Consider the following 9,949-nt stretch of genomic DNA (forward strand, 5'->3'; position numbering starts at 1 on the left):
AAAATAAAAAGAAAACATTCTACTTTTTCCTTCCTCACCATACTAATCATAGACATTTCAATACAGACGTAATGTACCATCTTGCGTTTCAGGTACATTAAGAAATAAGTATCTTACCGTGCAAAACATTCAAACAAAAGCTCAAAATCATCCACAATCAAACAAAACCTCAAATCTTGGCCACATGTCTATTATGATTTTTCTCCCAACAACATCTTTTCCACAAATAATAGAGGGGGAAATGTCCAATTCCACTGACAAAGGGAGAAGCACTTTTGTGGTCCAAGTTTTTTTTTTCTTGGCACTTTTGTGGTCCAAGTTCTCACAATTGGAATTCCCACCATGGCTTCAGGTGAGTTGAGAACCAAGCAATCATATTTGGGTCATGAACTCCAAGGTCACTATTTGCTTAAAAAGCATTGCGACGGATAACAAGGACATACATTTAGAGCGTTGATCCAACAATTAACGGTTGACATTCATTCACGAGCTATCAGTACGAAACCTCCTATCACGATTTAAGACTGATTTGTAAAACTAGAGAAGGAATACAAGAGGTCTATTGAGATGATGCTGTTAGCCAGTGGCTAACATGCAACTTAACCTAACCCCCACAAATAGAACACTTATTTTTCATGTGTTGTTAGCCAGGAGCTAACAACCAATCTTAATCTATATAAACTAGAGACAAATCAAACACTACTTGCTTTGGTTCATGTGTTAGCCAGTAGCTAACAAGCAACCAAACCTAGACCAGAGAAAAAAACCACACTTGCTTATTATTTCTTCATAACAATGTCGATTCGGGTTGGTCAACTCGGTGTTGGCCAACAATTCCTATGATGCATATCTTAGGATACAAACATTATGTATCTTAGCCAACGATCACTGACTGTTGCAGAAGTCCAAGAATCCCATAAACTCGTGATTTGATATCATTTGGATGCTCATCTTGATGCCGATTACACCTGGAAAAAAAAACACACAAACAAGGAATCAGGACACCGATGGTTATAAAGTAACAAGAACATGAGATTTTAGGTTCAAAGGAAAAAAAAAATGTTTTTACCCATTGTGATAGCGCTAGCAAAGATGACACTAGAGAGGATGAATACGATGATTGATGCTCTCTTTAGAATTGTGACAACTCTTCGTACAAGGAACTGTCCCCAGAAGCCAGCCAAGATCGAAACACTTGTGAGGTATATAGCTGCGAAATGAATTTACATCAGGAAAAAGAAATTAGTAAATTACCATTGCTTGCTAACCAAGTAATAAATGAGACCAGAAATAAAGCTATACCATATGGAATTGGAAACCTCTTGAGCAAGTAGAACTCCACGACCGATAACGATGCCGAGAATGTCATCACGAATGTGGCGGTTGCACTAGCAACCTGTTCATGCAAACAGTAACAATCATAGAAATTTACTTGTACCGTGTAGTTACATGGGCAAGCTACACTCAATTGGAATTGACTAGGTAAACATAATTGTTGATACCTGTGGGATGACACCTATCTCAAGCAGGAGAGGGCCAAGAACGAAACCTCCACCTGATCCAAGTAAGCCCCCAACAGTGCCTCCCAAGATTCCACATAGAGCACAGAATGCAATGTGAATTGGAGTCCATGCGATCGAAGCCTCGCATATTGACTCTGTGTTCCCTGTGCTCATTCTCTTCTTGTACTCTTTACACAGCTTCACCGATTCATATCCAAACACTCCAAATGCTATGGGAAACTGAAAAGAAATAAAAATAATAGAAGGGGTAAAAAGAACAGAACAAAAGAGGTAAGATAACTGTAAAAATTAAGGGGTTAAAAGGGTGTCCCTATCAGAATAGAGTTGAGAAACAAGTTGTGGCAATTATCTAGTAGGACATGCTCTCCTACCTGTAAGCAGAAGAGGACCCAATACCATGTACTGCAAGCAGTTACATCATTCTGCACTCAATTCAAAAGTATCAACTTATTAGCATTTAGAAATCATGCAGTCACATGGGAGCTTTACATGTCACGAGTACAAAGCCACCAAGGCGTCCCATGTTAATCGTATGCTATCAGGTATAAGGTTCTCTGCACATGGGATTGTAGATTGGCATAGGTACACCACGGTGGCCTGTGCCCATGCCGCGTCTAAGTCCTCAGATTAGGGAAAGGGGAATTACTTGCCTTGAGGATTTGAAGAAGTAGGAAAAGAACCCATAAAGCTACCAGCACCAACACTCTTTCCCATCTAAGGTTGAATATTAGTATTTGCTGAAGAAGACAGAAAAAAAAAAAAAAGTTGGCTTTTTTCAGTACTTGAGATGAGAAGATGGAACACTTGAAATTATGGGCCATCAATATTTTGCTCACCATCATTGATTTCTCTTCTCTTGGAAGTAATGACTCATAATGTGCATCAATTAGAACTGTACCTTACACAAAAAAAAAAAAAAAAAAACAGTAGATTTCCATATCAGGAACAGAAAAAATATATAAATACGCACTCGCAGGCACTCATAGTCACACAGATCTAATTGTGACTTACGTTCGCCCCGAGAGTTCACTGTAGCTTCTTGCTGCCTTGCATATTCTTTCTGCAAAAAATTCAGAAATGAATGCACAATGAAACCAGTCTCTTTCAATAATGATCTTCAAATACTTCAGATTTAGCACCCATCTTTTAGCCTATGGAGGGTACATGTTAAACATTCAATTTGGAGCGCAGATGGCTACAAATGAACGAAGTGTAAACATCGTTAAATTACTAGCAGTCTAAATTGTAAAAGAATTCTGACCTTTAAAATAGTCTCTTCCTTCCACATCTCAGCCCCTTTAAAACAAGACCTTGATGAAGTCCCTGATACAATTAGAAAGGACAAAAGATAAGAAATTTAATAAATTAAAATAAGATATGAAATTGGGTTGGGTAAGAAGTAGTGAATAACTTTTTACAGACCGAGGAAGAGAATGATGATGAGGACAGTGATGAGCCAGTAGGGGAAGACGACACTGAGAGCAACACCCAAGGTGATGCCAAGCATGAGCATGGGCTGAAAGAGAAGGGCCAAATCATAGTCTATAATTGGCACTTCTTTTGTTGGATGAGGCACTCTCAGATTATACCACACTGATGATGCTGATGCCCCCATTATCATACCTGCATCATCCAATCCAATCCAAACCAAACCAAATTGTTTGATTAAATTAAATATACATTATTCACAATTAAGTAATATATAGTAGAAGATAAAGTTAAGGGAAAAAATTCAGAATTTGGGAGAGACACAAACGGGAGGCAGGAAGGCACCAATCAAGTACCCACTCTTTTGGACATCAATGTTGTTTTAAATTAAAATCATACCAAAAGTCTAACTGAGTAATGGCTTTCACACTTTCACATTATTTTAAGTCATGACACACTTTTTCGTTTATTTTAATCCAAGGGCTAAAACATCTATAAAGGATACACACCACGAGAGTGCGAAAATCCTTTCGGGTTGGAATTCATTTTACATGTTTTAAATGAAGACTTTGACATCATGAACTCAATGGAAAGCAAAGGCAAAGGGTGGTTTTTGAAACTCAAAATATGCAGAACAAAGATAGGAAAAAGGAATTGGTAGAGAGAGAAGTGAAATTACATTTAGAGAGGGCAGCGGCTGACTTGGTATCAAATCCAACAATCAAAGTAAGCATAGGAACAAATATTCCACCCCCTCCTACTCCTCCCACCGTCCCACAGGCCGAACCCAGAAATCCAATCACTGTTGCCAACACAAGCCTCCAACCCAACTTCAATTCCTGCACTCAAAGAACAAAACAAACCCTTTATCCATTGAGCAACACTTCATATTTTCCACACATACAAAGGCGTCTGGATGTGTGCGCACCGCATGTGCACACATACAGAAACACAGAAAACTAAGAGAGAGAGAGAGAGAGAGAGAGAGAGACTTACAGGCCACGCTTTATCGGCGGTGGAGAAGTGGGAGAGATTGGAACTGAGAGAATTGGAAAGGCGGATTTGGGGAGAGTAGTAATCATATTGGTGAGAGATGAAGAGCACAGAGAAAACAGCCACAGAGAAACCTGAGAGAAGATAGAGCACTAAGCCTCTTGTGGCCATTGAACTCGTTGGTTGTTTATCTTGTCAGTACAAACCACAAGATAATCACTACAATATAACTGCAAAGCCCTGGTTTTTGCAATTGCTTGGCACCCAGATACGTTATTTGCTTTGTCTCCTACTGAACAATGTGAGAAACAACGTGCATAATATATGAGAGAGAAGTCCAGCCACATGGGTCAGCCAGGACACCAAAATGGAAAAAGGAATCAAATTAATTTTCATGAATTATAATTTTTACCAATTTGAGACAAACCAGGAGATATTCTCTGAATCTCTTCATTGGGTTTCCATGTAAAGTTAATAGTTAATATTTGATTAAATGCGAAACAATTGAATTTGTTTTTACTCCATTATGTATGCCAATTCAAGTTGGCTTCGTATACATCGGAACGACTAATTTACAATTTTTAATTTTTTTATTAGCACCCCTACTAAGTTACTAACCTGACATTTGTGTCTTGTTTTCTATATATGTTCATGTTGTTTTCATGACATACCCGATATCGCAACGGGTTGTGACGTGTAACATCTGTTAAATGAACGGGCAATATGACCCAACCAGGACTTGACTTGTTAATTTTAACGGGTAATATAAATCGATCCGTTAAGGAAAATATATTTTAAATTAAAAAATAATCAAATGAAAAACGTAATACTAAAAACGCAAGTGAGGCCAAAGAATGCAACGGTAAGGATTTAATCTCACATAAATCCTATGGCCATTGTCATAGTAAGGTTTTTTAATTAATGTAGAAGTGTGACAAATATATATAAAAATATATATACAAACGGTCGTAAGCTTTATGACTTTTCTGAAGAGGCCAACTCCTAAATTCGCCACCACAATCCCATAAACCATAGATTTAAAACTAATCGTTGAGTGTCGTTTACATATAAGCTTCATTCTTCTCAACAATTTTTTTTTTTTTCAGATTATTTATTTATTTATTTATTCTTTTGAAAACATGATCTTTTAGTGGATGCAAAAAAAATGAACAGTGTGGATAGTTGATATCACGTTCAAATTTTTACAGTTAGTAAAAATATTCTCGAAGTTTATAAAGTCTCTAGAAGCTATATAATATCGACTCATATTTCAGTTAACTATAAACATCGAAACATGATATCAACGACCGAGCTGTTCATTTTTCTGCATTCGCTAAAAGATCATGTTTTCGAAAAAGAAAATCTGAAAAACGAAATCTGGTGAGAAGAATAGAGCAAAAACGACAATCGACTGTTAAATATAAATCTAAGGCTTATGGATTATGGTGTTGACCAATGAAAATTGTAAAGTTTGACAATACAAGTGATTGTATATTTTCTTTATTACATTTTTCATTCAAACATTAAACACTATTCATGAGTGTTTAGAGGGTTTTAAAAATCTAAACAACGTTGTAACCATCATCTAAGCGTAGAGGATGCAATCATGAGCGTTTGTATATTATTTTCACACTTTTACATTAATTATTATGAATTTTAGTAGTTTAAAGTTATCAAACTAACTTTTTTCTTATCGGGTTGAAACGGGTTACCCATGGATAAACTTGTTAACATACGACTACATAATGACCCCATTAGGTAATGTGTTGATCCGAAACTCATTATTTTTTTTGTTGTTTTGGGTCGGGTTAGCAGGTTATATAAGAAATTTTTAGATCAGCCACATTAAAATTTAATTTAAATGACTAATATACCCTAATATGCAATGACAATTTCAACCTCATAAGGTTTTTAAAAACTTCAACATTTTGGTTTTATTATACTCAATTATTGGACCACAGTTCATTTTTTGATATGCCGAGTTGTTCAAAAGTAGAAACATTATCAAAGAGTAGCCTCTGGGAAAGTATGAAGCAACCGCAAAATAGTATTCATGAAGTTAATGCAAAACCTGTTATATGCATTTTTAGATCTTTTTGCTACAACATTGATGGATTCTCAAATCTAAATCTTCATTCTTTGAAAGGGAGGAAAAACAACATAGAAATCACCTCATAATTTGAATATGTAAAGAGTCTAGGTGTAAAAAATAAAAATAAAAACTAAAGTATGCATTTGCACCTAAAATATGTAAAAAAACGTGGGGTATATGTAGGAAATGTGGGGTTTAAGTTGAGAGCACGAGGTGTGAGGATATTATAGGAAAGTACGTGAGACATATTAAGATAAATTTTTAATTGAAAAAGCAAATGTAGACTGTATTAAGTATGTGATGTGTATTCAACAATATGTGAAATGGTAATAAAACAAACCATTTTTATTTTTTTTATTTTTATAGTTAGATCGACTACTTACATGTAAGGATGGAAATCTCTTTCATAAATTTCGAAACAAAAACATATACTTATTTAGTTGTAATTCCAACCAAAAAAAAAAAAAAACAATCTCTCTCTCTCTATTTTGAATAATAAATGCTAATCAAAGATGACAATCATGACATTAAATATACGAGTAATGTTATGGAGATCATATATTTTTAATATATTGGTAGGCACACAATCATCATCTAATGTCATAATGTCAGATGATACATAAATATGGTATAAAAAATAAAATTCCCCTAATATTTTCCTAAGTATAATGTCTCAACGTTTGATTAAAGAAATTTACTTTCATAAAGTGTTCGTGCAATAAAACACTGTCAAAGCAAGAGCTCAAAATAACTCTTTCGAAGAAACGTTCCTTTTATTTACATTACCAATCAAACGGAAATATATATATATATATATATATATTATATATATTTATTTATCGTAATAAGTTATTGTCCTAGATTTTTTTATTCTTTTATCTTTTCTGGGTCAACTTTGCGATTGCTCAATGATTCTGATACAGTGCGAATTTTACCTTTATTTACCTCGGTGTTGGACAGTGAAAAGGTTGTACCATGCTTGCAGTCGGATTCCAGTTCTTTATCTATTCCACTTTTTCAAAAGAAGTAGATAACCGTAACTTGTCATCAACTATTTATTTTTTAAAAAAACAGTTTGCCTAAGGTGGCTGGCTGGTCCACATTAGCAAGCCTTGCAAGTAGCAGATTCCATTTTAGAAGTGGTGGGGAGACGATATTTTGCAGACGAACTATATTTTTAATAAATGTGATACCTATGTAAATTAGTGGATCTTACTTTTATCACAGAGAATTTATATATTGTGTACAAAATGAGAAACTCATCCAACCTATTGGTCACTATGATTTCATCCTTCATGTATATATGTTGAAATCCCAAATGCTCAAAGCACTAAAACAAGGAGAAACAACCAAGAATCAAGCAGTTTCTTTTCATAGTAATTTTCTTTCACGCTTATTAAAGAAAAAATTGTATATGTTGCAAGAACTTCTCATAAATAATCATTTTTGGGTCACAAAATTCTGGAGAAACAATGGTAGAAAATAGAAAACAACTTTTTAAAAATTCGATTCTGATTCTTCTTCAATTCAATTATTCATCAATTCAATCTCTCCATTCTAATAATTACAGATTAGTAAACGTGCTCTAGATTTTCAAATCTCAGTTCATAAATGTACTGCTAGAAAATCAGTAAAAAAAGCCTTGCCCGTAATTTGCTTATGGAGATAGAAAGAGCACACCATGGTGAATTCAAAGGGTAAAACCATGATTTTCTTTTACCATGTACCAAACTCAGGGTGTCATGATCATGAGAGTCAGGCTCATTGTGGTACCATCCTCCCACTCTTAAATATGCTGTTCAATTTCTTCTCGGAAGACACAGCCACCGTGTTGTATCTTTCTTCTCCAACTTAAATATATATATATATATATATATATATAAAACTTAATTTGGAACTATTTTTAAAAAAGAAAACTAATGAAAAAGGTTTGAAAATTTTGAGTTTTAACGATAAGAACAAAATAAAAGGTAAAATGAATAGTATCAGAATTAATATTTTAGTGTAAAAATATGATTTTTCGTTAAAGTGAATAATACTGAAAGTTTTTCGTTAAATTCCTTCTTAAAAAGGCTAAAAATGCTTTTTTTTTAATTTTATTTTATTTTTTTTATTTTTATAATGCTTAGAGCATTATTTCTTCTTAACTTATCCAACCGCTGTGTACAGTCAGTAAGTGGCCTTCATTTTTGCTCAGAAAGTCCAGTTGCTTTCAAAAAAAAAAAAAAGTAGTCCAGTAATTTCAACCCTCGAAATTATGGTGCATATATAGTAATCAGGACCAACTGAAGTCCATGATGGCGAGCACAGTTAAAACTCAATGACCTACTCTTGTAAGAGAAACCAAAATGCGTATGTAAGACTCCGGATGAAGATATTTTTTGGATTCTCTTTGTGAGGATTTTAAGGATAAATTCATCTTAGTCGTTCATCATATATTATGCAGTCAGATTTTGTTAGGTATTTATTGTATTCAATTTTAAATAAAAAAAATCAAAATGATTATGATCATACGATGACTGATGAACAAATAGGATGAACTGATCCATTGGATCCTCACAAAGAGGATCCTGATAAGATCGTGTTCCAGTGACTTCACCCTACTTTAACAAGTTAAGTTTACAGATATGCACTTTAGACGATAAATATTTTTGCTGCTGTCGTTACCTCATTTTAGTGGTAGCAGATAGCTGAGGACGGTGTCCTGCTAGTAAGAATTCTTGGTCATGCTTTCCTGTTTTATAGGAGTTCCCCTTCCCTTTTCTTTTTCTTTTTCTGTTTTTTTTTTTTTTTTTTTTTTTTAAAGAAAAGGACCAATTGGTGGCAATCCATCCTTCCAAGCTACGAGAAAACTCACAGAGGCATTTCACCTATTTTCTGACCACTATCGTACGATTCACAATGTCATATAAGTCATTAACTTTCTCAAACATTGTCACCAATTGGTGGCAATCCATCCTTCCGAGCTACGAGAAAACTCACAGAGGCATTTCACCTATTTTCTGACCACCATCGTACGATTCACAATGTCATATAAGTCATTAACTTTCTCAAACATTGTGACTAACATGTAGAGTGGTGTTATCTACACACTCATTTTACTTTCCACACACCTCTTTTAATTCATGTCATTTAGTCTTCTTCAATACATTGATCCAATGACTGGAAATTAATAAGAATGAGTTGAGGCAAAAAAGAGTATGTGGATAACATAACCCTAATGTGTATGCATAATATTTTTTGTTTCCTATTAATAAATTTTACCACGTCAAATGATTAGGATATGGAAGCTCTGGTTCACGGATTTTGGACTTCCACCCCAAAACCCAATATCTCCACCCTATTACCTAAACTCCTCTTCAGGACATTCTAAAACCTTAAACCTTAAATTATCAACCCCAAAGGTTGACGGAACTTCTAAAATCTTAAATCTTCAAAGTTAACCCCGAACTCTAACGGCTTTATACAATTTTAAAAGATAAACTTGAAGACGCAAGTGGCTCTTTATCACAATGGTAGAAAAGTGTTGAGTCCTTGCATAACGGTATGGGTTCAAATCTCGTCGGTGACTAATCTAACATCTAATATAAAAAAATCTATCGTTTGACCAAAAAAAAAAAAAAGAAAAAAAAAAAAAAAGAAAAAGAAAAAAAGAAACACTTGAAGACAAATATGGCAATCTCGTCTGTCTTTTACTTAGTAATGTGATTTGTAATAAAGTTTGGAGCTTGTTTTAGAAATTAAAGTAATATGAATTCTCAAAGTTGTAAAGAAGAGAAGAAACAAAACTTGAAAAGATAAATGATAATGCAGATATGCAAGAGGATATATATTCGAACAAGAACGTTGCGCCATTTGTCTATACCTTGTTTTTGAATTGATTGATAGCCAACTCTGTCTTTTCCCCCTCTGA

General features: G+C 34.3%; 1 protein-coding gene across 1 annotated transcript; it reads right to left on the reverse strand.

Moving 5' to 3' along the window:
• Positions 1–491: 491 nt before the first annotated feature.
• Positions 492–4,245, reverse strand: LOC103933044 (sulfite exporter TauE/SafE family protein 4). Its single transcript, XM_048567528.1, has 12 exons — positions 3,948–4,245; positions 3,631–3,790; positions 2,946–3,146; positions 2,785–2,846; positions 2,535–2,583; positions 2,360–2,415; positions 2,174–2,260; positions 1,895–1,945; positions 1,503–1,742; positions 1,303–1,396; positions 1,070–1,210; positions 492–968 (listed from the first exon to the last, which is right to left on the reverse strand). Exons 1-12 carry the CDS (start codon positions 4,113–4,115, stop codon positions 886–888), a joined length of 1,392 nt encoding a protein of 463 aa, XP_048423485.1. The 5' UTR covers positions 4,116–4,245; the 3' UTR covers positions 492–885.
• Between the last annotated feature and the right edge of the window lie 5,704 nt (positions 4,246–9,949).

This window comes from the organism of the source record quoted next, unplaced genomic scaffold, assembly GCF_019419815.1.
Source record: "Pyrus x bretschneideri cultivar Hongxiangsu unplaced genomic scaffold, Pyrus_bretschneideri_v1 Contig45, whole genome shotgun sequence".
Classification (NCBI taxonomy): domain Eukaryota; kingdom Viridiplantae; phylum Streptophyta; class Magnoliopsida; order Rosales; family Rosaceae; genus Pyrus; species Pyrus x bretschneideri.